At 35.9% G+C, this 22596-nt stretch overlaps 1 protein-coding gene across 4 annotated transcripts in view; it reads right to left on the reverse strand.

Annotated features, from left to right (window-relative positions):
- The window catches only part of SPOCK3 (SPARC (osteonectin), cwcv and kazal like domains proteoglycan 3), a 195737-nt gene that overhangs the window by 29122 nt on the left and 144019 nt on the right, over window positions 1-22596 (reverse strand). For all 4 annotated transcript variants that reach the window (XM_065694123.1, XM_065694107.1, XM_065694122.1 and 1 more), the window contains exon 6: window positions 21211-21325. In XM_065694123.1, the coding sequence (XP_065550195.1) occupies window positions 21211-21325 (115 nt within the window). The remainder of the gene's footprint in view (window positions 1-21210; window positions 21326-22596) is intronic.

Here is a 22596-nt window from a genome sequence, read left to right on the forward strand (position 1 = left end):
AAGATGAATACTTGGTCTCAAAATGGCTCAGTGCATTCTTCTGGTATCTATACATCTCCTGTGGCATCTAGGAATGCACAGTGTTACTTGGGAACATGGTAGTAGCTGAACAAGAACTGTGGTATGTATTAAAATTTGAGGCCATCAGAGAGGAAAATCAGGTTTCAATCAGAAAAACTGGAGAAGCAAGAAAAACTAAGGGAAGGACTGTAAAACTGCAAGTGAATGTACTCCATTAACCTCCTTTTCAGGCAGAATGAGCTTATTAAACAGGAAAAGGAGATATAAGAAAATTCTGACTACGGCAAATGCAGGAAAACAGTAACATCCCATCATTGAGAATGACAATACAGTTGCTGCAGTCTTTTCATGTTTCAAAGCAATATGGACTTTACTTTTATGAAAGGGCAAGGAGAGAAGAATCTGCTTGATCAAGGTCCTCCTGAAATCTATTCACTATTTATTTGCTACCCTGTAAGGATAAATTTATGAAGGGCAAGTTGCAAATCCTATTGAGAAATTGCTCTGTAGACAACACAACACGATTATGATAAAATATTGCATCACTATTTAATAGACTCTCCTGTTTACTTGAGCCAAGTAAACAGGCAGTGTCTCTAGTAATTTTCATATGTCTCTACTCATATTCCAGGATATGAATCCTGGAATCAACTTCTCAGAACTTAGCCCTCGACATGACATGTCTGTGTTGGTTATGGAAGATCATAAGAGTGGCAACAGTATGTCAGATCACCTACCCCAGTACTCAGTCTCCAATAATGGGTTAATAAGAGTTAGTAACTATGAGGAAAAATAAATATAATAAATATTACATATTATTTTACTATAACATACTGTACACAAAACAGAGTACCTTTTTATAATTTAAAGACAATCCTGGAAGATATTCGATTGTTTCACTGTTTTAAATAGGAATTGATACAGTAAATACTTTGGAAAGGTCATTAAGTTTAGATAATAATTTTATTCAAAGATAACACTATACACTAATTACTGAATAACCGTATTAGATGAGCAGGAAATTCCTTTAAGCACATGGACTGGAGAACAGCAGACCTGCAATATGTGCTCCTTTGCCACAGTGCCACAGACCAGCACCTCAGCGCACATGGCAGAAGACACTAACCATGTCCCCGATCCTCTTCAATGGAAGACCTAATTAGTTTACATTTCTGATCATTTATGTTTAAATCTTATCTAAGGTACCTGACTTTGTACAGAAAGAGTTAAAGAGCACAGCATTCATTCTGTTGGCTGAGCCATAACAGCAGTAGCATAGAGCAGACACATTCAAAACACCACCACTAATCCTGCAATCATCATAGGATTGCTCTGTATGCAAAAAGGTTATAGCCACTTTTAAGCTTTTGCTGCAGTTGACTGAAGACCTGTTAAGAAGTGAAAATCAGTTGAAAGTGTTGTCTACCAATAATCATACATTAATACATGAAAAATGAGAAACTAAGAAGCCTAAATAAATTTGTTGCAGGACATGATGTACCATGGCTAGCAGTTGCCATTATGGTCATCTAGTTTAACTTTCTGTGTAAAAAAATTCAGTACAACTTCAGCTAGTAATTTCTGAGATTAGCCAGTAGTTTGAGCTGTGGAAAGATTTTATTTTCTTTTTAAGTTACATTGAACTATGTAATTTCCAAGTTGAAAGAAGTTACAACAGACAGCCCACCAAACCCAAAAGCATTTCAGTTGCAGTTTAAAATGGCATCACTGTTTAAGCCTCAGAACATAAAATTAAAACAGAAAAACTCATTAAAACTTTAAACTTTACAAGCAACTGGTTTTCCTGTACAGGCTCAGAAGAAAAAAATATTAGGTTTTGTTATCTTCCAGATACTAGAAAGCAAATCTGTGAGTTTTGCTCTTGATGCCTCAAGACATGTTAAACTGCATTTGTGGCAAATCTATTAAACAAGAAAGGGGACAGATTCAGAAACAGAATGATGATTTAGCAATCAGATTAAAATAATGCCTACTTAGAATAGAATAGACTATTTCAGCTGGAAGGGACCTATAGAGATCATCTAGTCCAACTGCCTGACAAACTCAGGACTGACCAAAAAGTTAAAGCATGTTGTTAATGGCGTTGTACAAAATCCTCTTAAACACTTGACAGGTTGCCCCTCAGCCTCATTTTCTCCAAACTAGAAAGGCCAAGCATCCTCTGCCGCTCCTCACAGGACATGCCTTCCAGACCTTTCTCCTGCTTTATTGACCTCCCCTGGACATGTTCAAGGACCTTCACATTCCTCTTACATTGTGGGGCCCACAACTGTGCACAGTATTCAAGGTGAGGATGCACCAATGCTGAATACATTGGGATAATCACCTCTGTTGACCAACTGATCATGCTGTGTTATGCAGTTTTCTCTGCTGGCTGCCAGGGCACACTGCTGAGTCATATTGAGACACATTCAAGCAGCACCTCCAGATTCTTTTTTTGCAAGGCTGCTTTCCAGCCACCCCTCTCCCCATTTATACTGTACCTGACATTACTTAGTAATACTGTTTCTTTCAACATGCGTCAGTGTGAGGGAGCAGTGTGTACTAATACCTGATCCCTTAAAATCAATAGTGCTGCCCTTACCACTGCGACATTGCTGTATAAAATATTTGACATAAGTAAATAGCTTACCAAAATAAATTAATACTGAATGTCATCGCAACTTTAAACCCAAATACGTCAGTCAGATAGGTATCTTAGTAAGAATTATTAAAGGAAACAGAAACTGACATTTTCAAAAGACATTGACATCAATCACCTGTGAATAAGCTGTAGGCAACAGCTCCTCTGATTATTCAGTCACTCAACAGTGATAATCAGAAGAAATTTCCTGAGGATATAGGCAGTGATAACAGCCTGCAGGGGAGCAGTTCACACAAATTCTCCAAAACCTCTCTCGTCACCCAGGTACATTATGTATCTACTTTTTAACTGTTTCTCATTCTCCCCTCTCCTCCCCACACACACAAAAGGAGGTAAACTCTTCAGCATAAGGTAGGAATATAAATATATGTTTGAATCTAGACATAAAATCCCAAGGAGTTCCTCTCCTCTCTTCTTTCAACACAAGGCAGCCAAGCACCTGCCTAGTGGGCACAAAACTTCACTCCCAAGCCAAAGGCATAATTAAAGAATCACCTCCTTGATACTCAACATTTTCTTTCCCTTTATTTTTTTTTTATCTTTCCCCCCTTCAAAGCTGTTTTTTTCTTCACTGTCTCACATTTTGAAGTGTTAAGAGATAATGAGCTACGTATGTTTCAAAAAAAATATACTTGTACAACATGTAATACAGGTGTCCCATTTAATCACTTTGGTCTTGAAAAGTTTTCTGTGAATTGAAGTATTTGCACTCTGCACGTATTTCTGTATCGAAGTAACCTTTACAACTATTACACTGTTACTGAGAGATTTTTGCTCTGGAGCAAAATTATATGCATTTTTTTGAAAAATATTACAATGTAAAACATTTTTTCCCAGGGAATAGTAAGATGCTGAGCAGTTTTCCTTATAGTACTGGAAGATGCAAGAAAACAGTGAAGACGCCCAGTTTGGTATGTTCTGATATTTCATAAGCATCCTCAAAAGTTAAAATAAATAAATAAATAAATAATGCAGTTTTATACTGAGAGGCTTGACAATAAAAAAATAAGATATTGGCGATAATCACTAATATAAAAAATAAAAAATTTAAACTCCTTACATTAGATTCTCTTTTGTCTTGGAGTATTCACTTATGTGCAAGTTCCTTGAACAACTTACACTCAGTATTTTCTGTTTGTTATACTACAAAGATCACAACAGGGAGATGCACTTCGTTTTCATAGTTACTCTTTGACTTCCACTGCAAAAGGAACTTCTCATCATTTAGAATAATGTTTATGAGTGCTTATACTGTTTGATAAGAATTTTTTATTCCTGTTTTATATAACAAGAGTAAGTCGTGCCTGCCTCTACATGATACACTAGAACAAACTGCTAATTTAAATAGAACAAGGGTTACTGCATTTCAATTTTTTATAGTTCTGTTCTTTATCTACCCTAAAACTCAAGGTATAAAAAAGGAATTTCAGTATCCTGGGTACAAAAGCAGAGTATCAGACCGTATCAGAGCAAAAGAAGTATCTCTGACCAGGCCATTTCACATTCAGCTGTCCCAGAAAAGTCTACAATTCAAGCTGTAAGTCATTAAGCTGCAAGCATCTGTAATGCACCAGATTCACTATATATGCAGTGCAACTGATGTGCACATATGGATTGGCTATCTGCTTAGCGCTGAAAAATACATGGCAACACCATCAATCTCTGTGCAAATGCCTTCTTAATGGACATATGCATTTCTATTTCCATTACAGAAGTCCTAAATAGCAAAAGGGGCATTCTTCCAGACTGAAGAAATCTTGCTTAGAGGTAGAGCAAAAGTAACAAGGAATAGCAGATCTGGCAATTACCTGATGACCTCCGTAGTAATGAAATTCAGTGTAACCTCTCCTTTATGCTGTGTATAGTCAACTTTCTTCTACAGATAAATATATATGGCTAGGAATGTAAACATTTCTTCCAAGGCTCCTGTGTCCTTTGTCCAAATGTCAAAAATAAGCTTTTTAATAGGCTAATGATTTATGTCAGATTAAAGTGAATGTTACACCACTGTGGCTAAAACACAGGGAAGGCAAAAGCTGTTTTGCAGGCTTTATTATTTGCAAACATTTTTAATGATCTCAAGGTACAGAAAATAGACATTAGGTTTCTGGACTACTACTACTACTGATTATACTTTTCCATTTATCTTGTATGTGGTTACATTACTCTCCAAGTAAATCACAATGCTCAGTTACATAAAACAATTTCAATGTTTTAGTTGTTACTGGAAAAGATCTATTTGTGTTTGGCATATAGATCTGATAATTATTTTTTAGATATATATTTATATATATGCGCTATATATAAAATGCTTAAATATAGGCATTATAGACTTTTGCATTGCATGTGCATGTAAACAAACTATTTTTTTATCCAAGACATCACTCATAATTAGGAACTCCAGTATACGTTAACACTTAATAACCACTATAAATTGTATCAAGCTCTCTAGGAAATGCATGGATTTTTATCATCATTTTAAAATGATAAAAAATTGTGATAAATACATTTTGAACTATAAATCACATTAACATGATTACATATCATGTTATATGCTAAGCTACACATTTCTCGATTTGTTCCTTAAAAATGTGAAATCAGACTGTATTTCTTTATGTTTTGGCTGAAGGAGGAATATATACATTTGCATACAGAAGCACAGTTAACTAGGTTGGTATTCATTAAGTATAGATATATATAGTTCTTAGACCATTTTTTTAAAGTTTTTTCTCTTTCACAGGTCTTCATCACTAACCAAAATTAGGTACCAGATTCAAATAGGGAACAATACAAAAACCAAGATCCTGAATTTGTTAGTCTCCTTTTTCCTTTTACTTTATTTGATAGGTGATAAGAGCAAGGCCTTCTAAGTTTCTCCTTGAATTTGCCAGGGACAAAAGTATTAGGAACAAGTTGTCCCTGTTTCTTATTATGGAAACTTCACTCTGGTTCATCTTCCACTGTTTTATCAATTTCTGCTCTCCTGCTTTTAAGAATCTCAATAATTTATAACAGGCTTCTATTATAAACAGGATAAATAATGCAAACAATTTTGACAAAAATTGTTATTTCATATATATCAAAGTGTGATTTTTTCTGACTCGTACTCTTATTAATGGCAATTATAAGATCTCATTTTTTTTCCCCACAAAGAGCACATTTCAGTAAATCACAATACAAACCTGTTTTTCAAAGCCATTTAATTTTAGGAAGTAGTTATGTTTTAAAGATGGATGCTTTTCCTTTAACTTTCAGACTATTATAAAGGTGCCACCATGCTAATGAACCAAAGCTTACAATTTGATACAACTGAACAACTGCTGATGCTTGCATGGAAGGTGGCTATAGCACTTGATCTTGCAGTATCAGCAGGAACAACAGTTAAAGCAGATGCCACAGTTAATTTCTTGGATCTTGGTGCCTGCAGGGAAGAAGCTGGGTTTTTCATTTCCCATGAAGACTTTAATATTTTATCTAGAGGATTTCTGACATGTCAAGTAGCCTGCATCTGGGATGTAAAATTAAGATATCAAGAACAAAATTAATATTGTATCCTGTGAAGTAAAATAAAAGGCAAGACAGTTGAGTAATTATGATAATTGGAGCCACAGAGCATCTATCTAATAATTTTATTAATACATGCTTTTATAAAGCTGTTTCATCAAGAATACACAAAAAATTGTTTTTAATTTATAAATAGAAAATCTGCCTTCTTGGTAGTGTAAGTAGTGGAGATAAAAATTATACCACCTGAAACAGATTTAGATCATGCTGATACAAGCACAAATTTGTTTAACATTTCTTAAAAGACTCTGAGTAAAGCTATAGTGACCTGACATGAAGACACACAAACACAGTGTGAGTGCCATCATACCTTCACTGCTCAAATAAACATTTTCTGTCCATCAGTAGATATGCCCTACCCACATAAATGTTCCCCTAGTGCCTCAAAATATTACACCAACCAAAAGAACAGTGGTTCTCAATTATGAGAGTTCAAATGTTTATGCAGAGAAAATAAAAGTGAAACAGTAAATCAATACTGCTCTTCTGTCTCACAAGAGGTCTGCAAGTGTTTTAGACAAAGTTTGTATGTGTAAGAAATTATTGTATTTTAATTATTGGAAGAAAGAGGAAATTGTGTAACCAAGTAAGGACTTGATGATATGAACCGAGACTTTCTTCTTGCACAATAAGTTATTGGCGTATTTGCTTGACTTTAGCTTAAATAGAAATTAATTTTCATGACAGAGGTCAGCTTCAAAACACAGATGTTTAAAATTTTGCCCAAAATCTAACAAGCATAATTAAAAATAAAAAGGTAACAAAAAACCAATTCAGAAAGTGTCATCCTGTCAGCAGGACATTAATTCTGTCATTAGCGTATTTTCTTTCTGCCAATTTCAGTGCAGTAACTATAGAAACATTAACAATAGCTGCCAAAGACAGACTTTTAAATCACTGGCTTTTAAAGGACATTGCCATTTTAAAGAAAATCTCAAAATTCTACCAGCTATTAAAACCGAGTATCTTCAGAAAAGTGATGCTGCAACTATTTAACAGGGAGCATAGATAAATAACACAGTTGAAGATGTGAAGTAAACAGGATATTAAACTACTAAAGATTCAATTACTGCTATTGGGAACAAAACATGTTTTTTTAAATACCATTGGGTTTACATCCTACTTGAAGACAATTCAGTCAAACGCACTCCTTCAGAACACAACTGAATGATCATCAGTTCATTCCTGAGTTTCCTAAGGATCTCAAGTACCCTCACTATCCATTTAACTCTGACACAATTACAGGAAAAACTAACTCAGCAGTAAGTTATACATTTGGCACCACATCTTCTACCTTCTAAAAATAAGAAGGAGGGTAAAATAAACCACTTAAAAAAAAAATGCCAGATAAAAGTATTTTTTTAGCTGTCATAGAATCATAGAACAGTTTGGGTTGGAAAGGACCTTAAGATCAGCTAGTTCCAACCCCCCTGCTGTCCTGAGGGACACCTCACACTAAACCATGTCACCCAAGCTCTGTCCAACCTGGCCTTGAACACCATCAGGGATGGAGCATTCACAACTTCACTGGGCAACCCATTCCAGTGTCCCAGTGCATCACCACCCTTACAGTAAAGAACTTTCTCCTTATATCCAATCTAAACTTCCCCTGTTTAAGTTTTAACCCATTACCCCTTGTTCTATCACTACAGTCCCTAATGAATAGTCCTTCCCCAGCATCCCTATAGGCCCGCTGCAGATACTGGAAGGCTGCTATGAGGTCTCCACGCAGCCTTCTCTTCTCCAGGATGAACAGCCCCAACTTCCTCAGCCTATCTTCATACGTGAGGTGCTCCAGTCCCTTGATCATACTCTTGGCCCTCCTCTGGACTTGTTCCAACAGTTCCAGGTCATTTTTATGTTTGAGGACACCAGAACTGCACACAATACTCCAGGTGAGGTCTCACGCGAGCAGAGTAGAGGGGCAGGATCACCTCCTTCGACCTGCTGGTCACGCTCCTTTTGACGCAGCCCAGGATACGGTTGGCTTTCTGGGCTGAGAGCGCACACTGAAGCCGGCTCATATTAAGTTTCTCTTCAACCAACACCCCCAAGTCCTTCTCTGCAGGGCCGCTCTGAATCTCTTCTCTGCCCAACCTGTAGCTGTGCCTGGGATTGCTCCGACCCAGGTGTAGGACCTTGCACTTGTCGTGGTTGAACTTCATAAGGTTGGCATCAGCCCACCTCACAAGTGTGTCAAGGTCCCTCTGGATGGCATCCCTTCCCTCCAGCATATCAACCGGACCACACAGCTTGGTGTCATCGGCAAACTTGCTGAGGGCACACTCAATCCCACTGTCCATGTCAGCGATGAAGATGTTAAACAAGACCGATCCCAACACTGATCCCTGAGGGACACCACTCGTTACTGGTCTCCAGCCGGACATTGAGCCATTGACCACAACTCTTTGTGTGTGGCCATCCAGCCAGTTCTTTATCCACCGAGTGGTCCGTCCATCAAATTGATATCTCTCCAATTTAGAGACAAGGATGTCATGTTGGACAGTGTCAAACACTTTGCACAAGTCCGGATAGATGACATCAAGTGCTCTACCCCTGTCCATCAGTTCTGTAGCCCCATCATAGAAGGCCAACAAATTGGTCAGGCAGGATTTCCCCTTAGTGAAGCCATGCTGGCTGTCACCAAGCACCTTGTTGTTTTTCATGTGCTTTAGCATGCCTTCCAGGAGAATGTGCTCCAAGATTTTGTCATCTCCCATTGATGAGCAATGAAACATTTTTAAATATAACTGCACATTGATGGTATTAAAATAGTTTTAGTAAGAAATATTACCATCATATCAGTAATTGAGACACAAACATAGCAGCAACCTCTTAGCTTATTCATACATTGCATGAACAGAAAGACAATGCTGATCCAGAAACTTAGCATTTGATCTGCATCTCTTTGGTTATTTAGTCCCAGTACAACTACTGTGACACACTTCTAAAGCCTTTAATGTATCATAAGATTGGCAAAGTTCCTTCATTTACATAATTAAGGCAATTATAGACATTATAATTGAATGCAACACCATTTTAATGGTCTGGACTATATTTATCTTCCAGTTTTATAATCTTTAAAAGCTGGTTGGCAGAGAGCAAAAGAAGATAATGAACATATCCTAAAAAAACCCCATGCTCTCATGACAATCTAAAACAGTTTAATGGAGTTTGTTTTGTTACACAGAGTAAACTTTCCTGACAATGTGGATGTTTTGGAGACTCTAGGACTGAAATTGTGAATTGTTTAATGACCTAGGTTAAAATTAATGATTATCAAACATAAAATTAAACAGCATTAATTATCTTCTTCCATCAAAATGGCCTACCTAACTCCCTTAAAATTGCAGCAGTATGCACGAAACCACAGGATGGTACACTGAAGGTAACATTTTTGCCTCTAAATGCACATTTACTATGAGATTTTCTGGTTTTGTTTCTTTTTTTTTTTTTAATATTTTCCCCCTAGTGAAAAACAAGAGGAACAAAACCAAAGAAATCAACCAGGCTAGTAAAAATTTCCATTATAAATCAATTTAAAGCAATCTCCTACACAGAAGTCTTTTGTGAAAACTATATTAATACCTTGTAGTAGTAAGAAAATAACTCTGAATGACTAATTACTCATCTTGTACGTACTAAGTCTTTATCTAGGTAGAACCAGTGTCTAAATGGCCCTGAGTGTCTGAACAGTCCCACAGAAATCAAGCATTAATAAAAAATTAAAAAAAAAAAGGAGTTTCAGGTCTCCATCCCATGTGTAAGATCACTCTCACATACGGGTTTATAGTGAACCAGCTAGTGTTGCTGAGATGAAATCTGGGAAGTTCACCCTGAAACTGCTCCCTAAGCACCTGATGGGCAAGGCCACCAAGGAATGCCAATCGTCAAACATGCGCACCCGTTTTCAAAGCCTTAATTTGCACAGGACATACAGGCCCTTGGTGTCCTATGATAAAAACACACAGTGAACAGGGATGCAGTACTCACATTATTTTAGACACTCGGAAATTATAAACTGCATTATTCAAATCTTTTTAATACAGGGGCAGATCTGACGGTTAAATGCCCATTTGCTGGTAAAACAGGAAACATAAGAAGCAACTTCTGAAAGTGCAGGCCACCAGAGCAGGCTAGAACTGCTTTACACAGCCTTGACACCAGAGGAATTTTTCACTGAAATGAAATGGGAACATGATACACCTGTACTTGACAAAGCCATGCAGATTTGAGTATCCAATGCTGTCAAAAGCAGCCAAAGAAAGTGGAAGGACTTGGAAACAACAAAGCAGCCTAGAGGAAAAGCAAATTGATCCTGGAGAAGATTGCTGTTGGAAAGACACTTGGAACTGTGAGCAAAGAGTTACATACCCATTTCGAATGGTCATGTAATATTCCAGCTTTCCCCTTAGCATTATAGCTTTCTGTAATATTGACAAGCACTTAGCTAACAATCCTTTCTAAGGATTTCACTTAATCCTGGCAACAGTAAAATGTTCTTTTTCACAGCATTCTTGAATATGTTCTGCAGTGTTACAGGGTTTATTTTTCATAAACACAGCATAGAGTTTCTAGCATTCTAAATTTTTTTTTTTATATAAACTGTACTATTATGGAATGGACAGTCTACCCTTAAGCCTTCATTTCTTACTTGTAAGTCAAGATACTAGAACACCTCTCCCTCATTGTTCTACTTGCATTTGTGCTATCACTTCTTTTCTGCAATATATTTCTATCCCTTGTTCCCAAATATTTTAACCCCTTAAGAATATAAAGCAAACAAAAAATTCTTTTTAGCAAAGGTCATCTATTAATATCTAAACAGTCCTAGTTACCTTTTTTTGAACTGTAGAGGTGTTTAAAACAAAGTGAATACACCCTGCTCCATGCAAGAGTAGTTTGAAATCCCAGGAGAAACTCATGCATTTGAAGCAAAAATGTTGAACAGAGTTACCTCTACAGCCTACCGCTGTGTTACAAAGCTGTATCTCCATTTCCCATCCTTTTAACACAGTTACAGGCCCTTTGTCTTTCTCACACATTTTACCACTTAGTCTCAGCCACGGCACTGAACTTTGGGGTCTTCAAAGTTTACCATCTGCCAAGTTCAGGTGTGCTTTTCCACAACACACATGGACAAGACCTGTCAAGCTGCCCCTCACTTCCAACACTTCCCTGGGTTCCAGGGGAAGGAAGCCTGGGTACCTGGTGTGGTCTGGCTAAGCCCCAGGCTAGATGACGAAGGGACCAGGGGACATGCCATCAGATATGACTTCTCATTCCACACACATTCTCTGTCATTCTGCACCACATTAGGTTGTTATTAATCACACTACATTAGATTACTACTAATTATGATGGAGAAGTCTCTTTTTAGAAAGTCTTAACATGGAGTTTGATTAATGAAAGAAGATACTGCTGACAATTTTCCTTGGCTCAGCATCACTCAAGAAAAAAAAAAAAAAGAAAGAAAAAAAAAAAAATCCTGTTCAAGAATCTAAAGAAGATTCGTGCAGAAAATTTATCTTAACACTGAAGGAACAAACAATAAAATTGGCTCCATTAAGTTTATGTTATTACACAGAGTAATGACTATTAAATAAAAGTCTTTTACAAATACAATAATACAATATTTTTGTGGTAGTAAATTCCCTATCATATCAGATAGAAATAATTTACAGATACAAATGAATTCTTGATAAGATTATTAATCTACTATCTTAGAAATACACTAACATTTATAAAATATAAAGATACTAAAGCAACAAAATCTGATTAAACCATAGTACTTCCTATTAAAGATCAAATAAAAAATAGTCTATAATTCACCTTATATACCAGAGAGGAAAAAAAGACACTCTCAATAAATTACCCTGACTGAATTTCAAAGCATAAAAATCTACAGTGCATCAATTTTCACTTTACCTTCAAAGAGCTTCTATTTATATATAACATATACTTACTTACAGCTCAACATTACTGAAAAAGTATATAATGAATAAAGAGAACTGAAAACCAATATTTTAACTTGCATGCCTGCACAGATAAAGGTCTAAGATGATCAGCTTTGAGATTTAAAAGTGAATACTATGTATTACAGTATAAAAAACAATAAAAACAAATGGACATTTACTGCTATGTCAATACCCTCTAAAGAACTAAAACGGATATATAATATACATTTTAGTTTTGTAGCATCTTTAAAATCACAAAAGGTTTCAGAAACATTAGTAGAGTAGGAAAGCTTGCCTATAAATCACATATTTTCCTCTAACCAGAAACTGAGTCACGGTGTTGGAGCCTGTTTACACTTAAATCAATGGCAAGATTCACATTGTTGCCAGTAATAAAGGCAAGAGCAGAAATACTAGCCCAGATCTGACTTCTGTGGTCAGCCCACCATGACATTAATCTCAAACTGTATGCACCAAAACCAGATCACATAAATTCTTGGCTTTGAGTACTGAACTGATAGCTGTGAACTTGTACTTCAGAATTCACCTAAAGACTATTTTGAGAAAAATAAGCAACATTTTCTAATGAAAATAAAGCAACTATAAAAGTATAGATGTTTTCATTTATTGTTGCATTCTATAGAATTGTAGTAGCAATTACATAACAAAATATTTTACTGAATCATAAATATATGGGTAAGAAAAACAGTAGATTAAAAAGCTGACAATCACCTAAGGCAAAAAAAAACTCACATGTATAAAATGTTGCCACTGTCTGTACTCCCAAACTATTGAGACCACCTTCTTCCTATTTACTGTGCATGTTCTTCAGAGAAAGTTAACAACTGAGAGTAGTTTCTCCGTGATGAAAACCAGCATGCTTCCCTTTGTACTTCTTTTTATAGGCAAGTCAACTTATTTTCCATAGAAGCATGGCAGCGTAAAATTAGCAGCTATAATTAGATCTTTAGGAAATATTTTAAATCATACTAACATAAGTATTTATAAGTAACCCCGAACAGCACTGTAACATAACAATAATTTTATTTAGCCTCTTTTTTTTGTCTTATTTGAGGTCTGAATGTTAAATTTTACCCTTGACCACATGGCAAGAACTTCTTCATCTTATAGATGGGAAATTTGCTCTCTGTCTCATATAAATGGCTTCTCCTGGCTGCCCCATAACTAATTACCGACAATAACAGGCCTAATAATTGGTCTACTGTATGTTGGATGTTTGGATATGGATGTTATTTTACTGATGTCCTGGAGTTAATCTTGCAGAAGAGAAAAAGGGAATTACAAAATAGTACTATCTGTCCTTGAAAGGTAATAATACAAAGTAGAGATTAAGGAGTTAACACTAATGTTATTTTTGGCCCTAAATCTCTTTATTTTTGAGATCTAGAAACCATTCAGTGTTCTCTTTGAACACAAACAAAACAAAAGCTCTTTTTTGGCTTCTATATCTGTACTGTATGAAGAGTGGCTGAGGTCATGTTTTGAGAAGATGCTGCTATGTAAACAAAATAAGAGGATTTGGGAGAGTGCTGTTTTGCTATTTGTTTAAAAAGAGTCCCTATATTTGTTTTTCAAGCACTGATGCACACAACATGAAACAGAATCCACAGTCTGTTTAATCCTGCTATTACTTATCCTCACCTCTCCATAGCAATTAACAATTCGGCAGTATTCACTATAAAATAGGATGCAGCTGAGAGAGCAGCTATATTGTATGATTAAAGTCTTTCAGATATGCTAACTGAAAATACTTTCAGCATGCAAAGTTGCCTTTTAACTTATTTCTGCTAAAGGCTTAGATTCAAAGAGTAGCAGCTTCTTATGTTACCTCTATAGTACTCCACAATCAGAAAAAGAGAATCCTTTTTTTTTTTTTTTTGTTCATTAATATAAGTCTACCTCTATTATTTTAGGGAAAATATCTCAAGTGAGCTCTTACTACAGGATTTATTAAAAATTAACGCAAAAATTGTTGACAGTAAACTATTCTATTTTAGTAGCTAATGAAAATAGATATTACTTATTTTACCCACAATGTTGCAGCTCTTTTCATCTAGCCTGCAAGAACTTCAACTGATTCTGAGCTTTTGTGTACGACTGCATGTCCCAGATGTATCTTCACTGTGTGTCAGGGCAGAACTGTTTCCATTAAAAAGATATACGAAGACACAATACAGGAGGATGCTGCAGCACACATCAGCCAAATATTTGAAACAGACTGTTTGGGAGACCAGGATCTTGGCTATGTCATGGCACACATTTATCACAGTGTTAGTGTAGTTCGTCAGGGACATAAAACACAGGCACTCTGTCAAGCTTTTTGGATTTAAGGAAAATTAAACTTTTGCAATGTATGTACTCTAGAGTAAAGCAAATTCATGTCAACTGACAATGGATGCTTTTCTTAGATACCATTGGAAAGTCTAACCATAGAGTTGTTAGCCATATACCCACCTACTGCCCTGGCATTCCAAACGTGTTTAATGAGTGTACTGTGACAATGAAGAAGCACACCCCAGGTATTGGTCCAGGCAAGAAAAAATAAACAAAAACCATCCGTCAACACCATCTCGTGTTTTGAAGGTTTTAACTGTTACTACTCTCTTATACATTTTTTGGTTTTGACTTACTCAATAGGCCTTTATAAAACCTATACACCAAGTAAATGAGAAAAAAAAGAATGATGCAATAAATGCAGCAACATTTAAGGCAAAGTGAATAATCTCTTTCTGTATCAGTTTCTGAATGGATTTTTAACAATTTTATTTCTGAAACTGATAAATTCCTTCCTCTGCATCATCCTGCAGCTTTTGAGATGTTAAATGCTACAGCTGACCACAGAGAAGGCTGTTCGCTGGGACCTTCCTTTTTATTTTCTGGAAGATGGGTATAAAACTCCTCAGTCCACAAACCTTTACTGTCCTAAGAAATATTTACCCATCTAAGATCATTAATCTGACATACCTCAGCTAGAAGTAAGTACAATGTTAGTAAAAAAGAAATACAAGGAAATATTGAGACTGGAAACAAGGTAAATTTCATAGAGAAAGAGATTAATGATGAATCCAAATCTTGGCTCATGACAGTCCTACCCTGATTTCTTAACCAGTACCCTGTATAAGTCAGAACTGCTTTTTCAGTCTGCTGGAAAATGTAAGGGATTATACATATATAAGCCTCATATACATTACATTAAATGATATTTAAGAAGTAAACACAGTTAACATTTTATGACCTTATTTCTCATTCCCCAGATTACCTTATTTCTTCATGTAGAAAAAAAGACAACATGGTTCTTGACCTATACCATGAGAATTAAATAACAGCAAAAAATTACTTGTCCATATTTTTTTTCCTGTCATATCTTGAACTAATATTTTTTTGCTATTAAAAACTCTGAGGACTTTGCTGTTGACATTCATTCTTCCTTCTAAATTAACAAAACCTCTTAATAAACCTGGCCTTCTAGACCATGCAAGATATACATTAAGAAGCAAATGCACGCTGCAAACTAAACTGAGTAACATTTTAATGCTTGCCAGGCCTAAACATGAAAGCATGCAAACAGGTAAAAAAATTTAATCCATTTAATGGAAAAATAAATTGTTTGGCAATTATGTAATATACTGATTTTCCCTCTTTTTCTTATCTTCTTTCTAACTACAGCTTAGGCCATGAACATCATAAATCAAATTCTGACTTTATTTGGTGAGGCATGTACTCAAGCATTCACATCTAGCAAGCTCTTAATTAAGCTGACTGGTATACAATTTTCTCTCTATTAGAGCCTAAAGGATATTCAGGATTATTTTTCCATGTTTATATAACAAGATACTTATTAAACTTTTGTAGAAATTAACAGAAGACTACAGTTAGTAGGAAAGGTCAATATGGTGTAAGACTATACAGTGGGCAGACATATTTTCAAAGTAATTTCATTATAATTAGAATGGCCAAAGTCACTGAACTGAGTTGAACCCCGAAGTAGAAAGGTTTGTGTAACCTTTACAATTGGTCTGAGTTTGTGGGTTTTTTTTCCCTTTTCATTCATGCTGAAAGACAAGAAAACCCAGTCTTTCCATTACATATCTAGAGGCTCTTGTTAAAAACATTTCTGAGGATAGCTTTATTTGCTAAAGGCTTTTATCATATCTTTTGAATTATATCACATACAATGCAAGGAACGAAGCAACATCTGCTATCTATGAATGAGGACCATTTCAATATATACTCAAAAAATATAAATTGTAACAGATTTCAAGCCAGTATGTCATGTTCAGTAAATGGATTGTCAACACTTATTTCAGAATATGAGTACACTGCTATAGAGAAATGCATTTTGTTAGAAGCTCAAAATATCAAAAGCAACACTAAATAAACTAAAAAGCAAGACAGTGCTTCTGGGATCATGCCAAGGTATCATTGTGTTTGTTAGGCAATTGCAACAGTCATTAATGATGTTCTTTAACATCAAAAGAAGCTCATGCACTTGAGAAAATATTTCGAGTATTAACCTGCAAAATAAAACATTATTGTGAAGCAGAAAGTCCAGTTGTGAACACATTCGTTCAACTTTTTGTTCTTGCTGTTTTCCAACCATTAAGATTACAAAATTCAATAGTTCTTTTTTTGTTGTTTTTTTTTTCTAATAGGATGGTAAAATTTGTGTACCAAAGCCCTGAAGTTGGTTAAGAACTTGAAAAAACTCACCCACAACCTCATTCTTTCAATCAGATTTTAAAACTTGATTTTTTTTTCTCTGAAGAATGCTGGCAATATGTACTTATATTATGCAAATTTGTCCATTTGAGTGTCTATTCAGAGTTTTCAAAACAATTCAGTACAAATCAAACATGAATCAGCAGTGGACAGGAAAAAGTGCCAAATGACAGAAGAGCATTCAATAAAACTATTTTTGTTCTGACCCCCATCTTTTTGAAGGGAACAAATTTAGAAAAATTAAAATCTGTTAATGAGACAAGAAAACATTCCAGTAGAAAAGCCTTATCTCCTTCACCTCTACTTCTCTATTATTAAGTCACCTAAGTTTTCTCAAAGAAATTTTGCTGTTAATATTTTAATTTCAAATTAGCTGACAGGACACATGATTTAAATAAAGTCAAAACAGCCAATTGTTAAAAGCTTTGTAATTTTTTTTTTTTTTTTTTTTTACTTTAATTTACTGAAAGAATGGATGTAGGTCAGTGAATTGTACATTACTAAAAAAATGTAACAAAACTTCAAACAAATGTGCTACTGCAGTATGTGAAATAATAGTTTTAAATGTGAACACTAACAGTTAAGTCTGTTTATGTAGATCTGTGGATGTCTTCAAATTGAACTTTGAACCCTCAAACATAAGGTCGCTACTTCTTAGCTGCAATTGGTATGGACTTGTGTCCATACCAATTCTGATATAAGTTGCATTTCCTGAATCCTTCATTAAATAAAGTGACACAGAACAGAAATTACAGGAGACTGGTTATGCATTGTGTCTCTGTGTACAGACTATTTGGATTAGGAAAATCGGGGTAAGGAGAGTGTGGGTAGTAGGGACTGGAAGGATGTGTTCTGGAAGAAGAATGGCTTTCTAGAAAGAAGAAGGGGTCTCTGAAGGAAGACGTTTAAGATCCTGGCTGATGGAAAGATTCTGGAAACGAAGAGATATCCTGGATATCAATGAGATGCTTTCACTCAAATGCAGGGGAACTCCCAAGGACCATGGCCAGAAACACCCAATAGGCCCTGCATGCAGCTACATGGCAGAAACCAACATGATTTTTTGCCTGATTGCCCCAGGTCAGCAGTGACCTCCATACTTCGAAGATAAGCTGAGATCTAGTGAACACAGTGCTGGGTGAGAGGGTGAGAGAGTGGGTGCAAGAGATGAAATCAAGTTGAATAAAAGCTCTCATCTCATCTGTTCTTAAAAAATTTCAGTATCCAGATGCACTGCAAGTTCTTGTTTACTCTGTCTTGCCTGTTATAGTTACAGAATAGGCTGAGCTTCACTGCAGATGGTAGGTCTACAAGTTCCTATTAGTTTTCAATAGCTGAAACCAGAAGCTAAGCATGCTTTATACCCCAAAAGAAGCAGAAAGAGGACTGATCCGGTGCTTGTTTTCTGGGCAGTTGGGGATGGGTGGAAGGACGTGTGATCTGAATTGCCAGAAGGTAAAACATGATGAGGTGTGCAGAGGTAAGTCTTAAAGTTAACAGGGCTTTGTGTGCCCTTAAAAATGAGCACAACTTCTGCATTTAAGCCATTGACTGGTCTCATCTCCTTTTCCCAGTGATGCAATTGGTAAGCTTACACTTTGCATCACGTGTATTTGCTCTTATCCATAAGACTGGACAACAGGACTAGCAAAACCATAGTATTCTACAATAGACAAAGGCTCAGTATGTTTCAGAGCAAAAGGATCGTAACTGTTATTTGGAACACAAAATGGTACCCAGACACCATCAATGAGACAGAGGTCTTACCAGTCTCATAATATGGGCAGTACACAGAAGCCTTCTTAGTTTCTGCTTCCACATAACCACTGCAAAAAAAGACTCAGAAGAGCTTAGGAAAATAAAGACCTGCACATTCCAGCTCAGGGAAATCCCTACACACACAACTGTGCAAGCCAGTATGACCTGGATAGACCAAATCCTGGCACATACTTGAAGGAGATTAGGGTGAAAATAGGACATGGAACAATGGCTAGGCCTCGAAAACAAGATAGGGTCCTGCAAGTACTTCCTCACTTGTCTCTTAATTAACATCTCTATCACTAGTGATGATGCCTCCCATTCCTTCTGATTTTCCTTTCTTTCTCATTCTGCTTCCAAGCAGCTCCCTAAGTCACCCCTCTCTTCCCATCTTAATTTATTTCTAACTTTGGGTGAACCTTCTCTCCAACACTGCCTCAAGACTTTCCCTCTCTTTTATGTCAGTACACTAAGCTTGTTTTTCTTTCACTTCTCTTTTGAAAAATTATTGGAGCACCTGCTGTAATTTACAGTTTTACCCATTTCTGTCTCAAAACTAAAACCAAAGCAAAAATATGATGAAGAAAGATATTTATTTTATTGTGTCTTTTTTTCCTCATTTGTTTTCTTACTAAGTTATATAGCTAGCTCCAGATCAACTTCTTAGCCCTTTCAAGTTTTGGATTCAAGATAACTGACATGTGCACATACAGCCCAGAACACTTCATGGAGTTCCATTTAAAGAACATGATTATATTCTTAAAAGTTAAACCAAATTTTGTATTCTGTTACTATAATGGATGATATTTCAGCAGTGATACTCAGCTCACTCATATTTCTCATGCCTCCTGGCCTTTGGCCTTGTAAAGAAATGATATTCAAATTTCAGTATTGCAGTAAAATGTAGTAGTGGAAAAGCCCTGTATTTTGCTTGCCCTGACAATCTGTCAGGATGGGATTATAGTGTTAATTCCCATACCCATACAGGATCTTTTTTTCTTTCTCTTTTACATAATTAAGCACAAGTAATCTTGGTCCCTTGGCAGTATAAATCTTCAAGAAGAGTTCATTCCTAGGAGTTAATTCCTAATTAAAACAATTCAATTTTGTTGAAGCAAATAAAATTTGCCTATTGATTGTTTTGGTGTTAAATACAGGAGTACCAAAAAAAGAATGTACTTGAAAGAACACACACAAAGACAAAACACAACTGCATCAGGTGAACCAGCTTCCAGCAGAGAAAACGTTAATTTTATTTTGGTAAAAAACAAGGAAAATGATACCACATTAAAAAACCAACAGTGGACAATGACAGGCCTACTACTCACAGAGATGCTTCTCAGCTCATTACCTTAATTTTATTTCATGCCCACTGTTAAGCAGATATCCCCACATCTCATCTATGCCAAAGATGCAGAAAACTGCAACTGCATTAATGTTATACTACATGTGTTATCAAAAGGGCCACATTAACCACGTAAGGCCGTGTCTTTAAGTGTTTTTCATTCAGGCTGGCAATATAAGGAGATGACAGATCTATCTACTTATTGGTACTACATGAAATTGTAAATTAATGCTTTAAAAAAAATCTCAAGGCAGAGGGGTTATAGCATAGGGAATATGTAATTACACATTCAATTAATATTTAATTACACAATCAATGATATTGCTGAAGGCCAAAAAATTGACCTAAAGGAGTATTTCAGAGTACTTTTAATTGACTTGCATGTCTGCACACAGCTCAATGTTTGCAATGGTCATCTCAGTCATGCTGCTTTTGGCAAATTCAGGTCCATGGTAGCCTAAAACCTCATGCCATGATAGCTTTCTATTCTGGAGCACCAAAGACAGCAAAGATGTTCATTTAACAACAACTTTCTATAGACATTTGGGAGTCACTTAAATACAAACCCACTTGGCCACACATTTGTTTCTCCAAATTGTTGCTGCAAACAGTTGCAATGGCTAAGAAGCAGTGCAAAACAACTATATTTTCCAGCAGCCTAATCTCATGCATGGTTCAAAAGCAGGCTGATTTATTCCTACCAAACCCTTTCAAAGATAAACTCACTTTTGTATGACAGCCTTTACTAATAGTTCCACAGTTTAAGTGCAACTGCTTGCTCCTCTGAGCAGTAACAAGGTCTTTTAAGTTTCCTTTTTTTCTGTCACACTTCATTTTCTTGAATATTCAGTTGAAAACACTGAGGAGCTAGGAATGTATTTTTCTTTGTCTTAACTACAGCCATAAGCAGCTTGAGGAGTATTAGAGCAAAAAAGAACAATAATAACTCATACTACAATTGCTGCACTTGAAAAACACAGCAGTATTTTACTGTAGGCACGTTTCAAAACCCATGGCAAAGAAAGCCTCCTTGAACAAAATAAAGCTGGTTTTATTCAACAATAATCAGTGTTTCCGATTACTTTACTATTCTTAAGCAAAAATCTTCCTAGTTCTAGAAACAAGCTGTTAAAAATATTGTACAAATTGCCATCACTTACCTCTCCTATCATTTCTGCCTGCATTTGTGGATTTGTCAGGAGGGCAAGGGCAACGTCCTTCGCATTTCACTGAGATTTGTTTTCCTGAGACACAGGCTTGATAGTCTAATTTGCACTGTAAGGAGAGAGAATGACTATCATTAACATAAACATCTTTTATAATAAAAATTATAGCTCTTTATGTATTTTGAAGCAATCTTTCATGAAGTGTTTAACTCTGCAGACACAGATGATAGGGCAATTTTTCGGCAGGATATGCTATCTTTGTATCAAGAATTAGATTAGATAAAGCTACAAAGTTTTTGTTCCCTAACCTGGCTACAGTTTCAGGCTCAACTCAGGCATGTATGCATTTGTGGTGTTAGACTGATTTGAATATGCAAGTTAAATGAAGCAGACTGCGTTGTTTTTCATTGGTATTATAAGAGCAAATAAAACAAGGCAACAAAATTCAATATTAGTAAAAAAAGCAATTAACAGTGAATTGTTACAGAATTTATCACTTAATTTCTACCTTTAAGATGACAGCAGCAAAAAGCATAAAACATAAAATAGAAAGCTTTGCCTGATGTAATTCTGCACAGTGACAGATAGCTTTTCCCAATATAAAAAAAGATTTAATTTGTATGGCTCTGATCTGTTTACTTACAGCTCCAATTCAGAAACCATATAATAATTAAATCTAACCATGAAATGGAATTGTTGTTTCAAGCATATAAAAATAACAGTGAAAGACCACATACATTGAAAATAACAATGTTGTAAGCATTGTAATTCTTACTGAAAAGCTGAATTTATTCCAAAAGAAAAGCTCTTGACATAAGGAACTTTCTGTTTTGCCAATATAATATTAGAAAAAACACAATCCCAAATGGGGGGGGGGGGGGGGGGGAGAAAAGCTAAATATCTACAAAGAGCTTTTTCAGAAAAGGACAGGAGGAGATGTTTATGGAGAACACCTCATCCTTGGACAAAAGATGGGAGATTAGTTAGATAAGCGTAGGAGTCAGAAAACCAGTTATAGTAACAAAAATACTACGTTGAGATTCTATGCATCTCAACACTTCAGAAGACCATTCTCGCTAGACTTTGTGCCTTATATTCCCTGACTCATCTTAATGTTTGGGTATCTAACTTTTTTTCCCTGCAATTCCAATATACAATTATCAGCATTTCTGGTAAACTCTAAAGCTGAAGTTGCTCTGCCTCTTCTTAAATGGAGGGGGGGGGGGGAAGAAAAGGGGGGAAGAGAGAGAGAAGGGAGGAGGAGTATTATAGCTATGTAAGAATAAAGGAGCCTCCTGAAAGACCGAGGTTTCCAGAAGTATGCAGACCAGAGATCACAGAACACTGAATTTACAGAACTATATCCACCTTTTATGCAGT

This window comes from Lathamus discolor, chromosome 1 (genome assembly GCF_037157495.1).
Source record: "Lathamus discolor isolate bLatDis1 chromosome 1, bLatDis1.hap1, whole genome shotgun sequence".
Classification (NCBI taxonomy): Eukaryota; Metazoa; Chordata; class Aves; order Psittaciformes; family Psittacidae; genus Lathamus; species Lathamus discolor.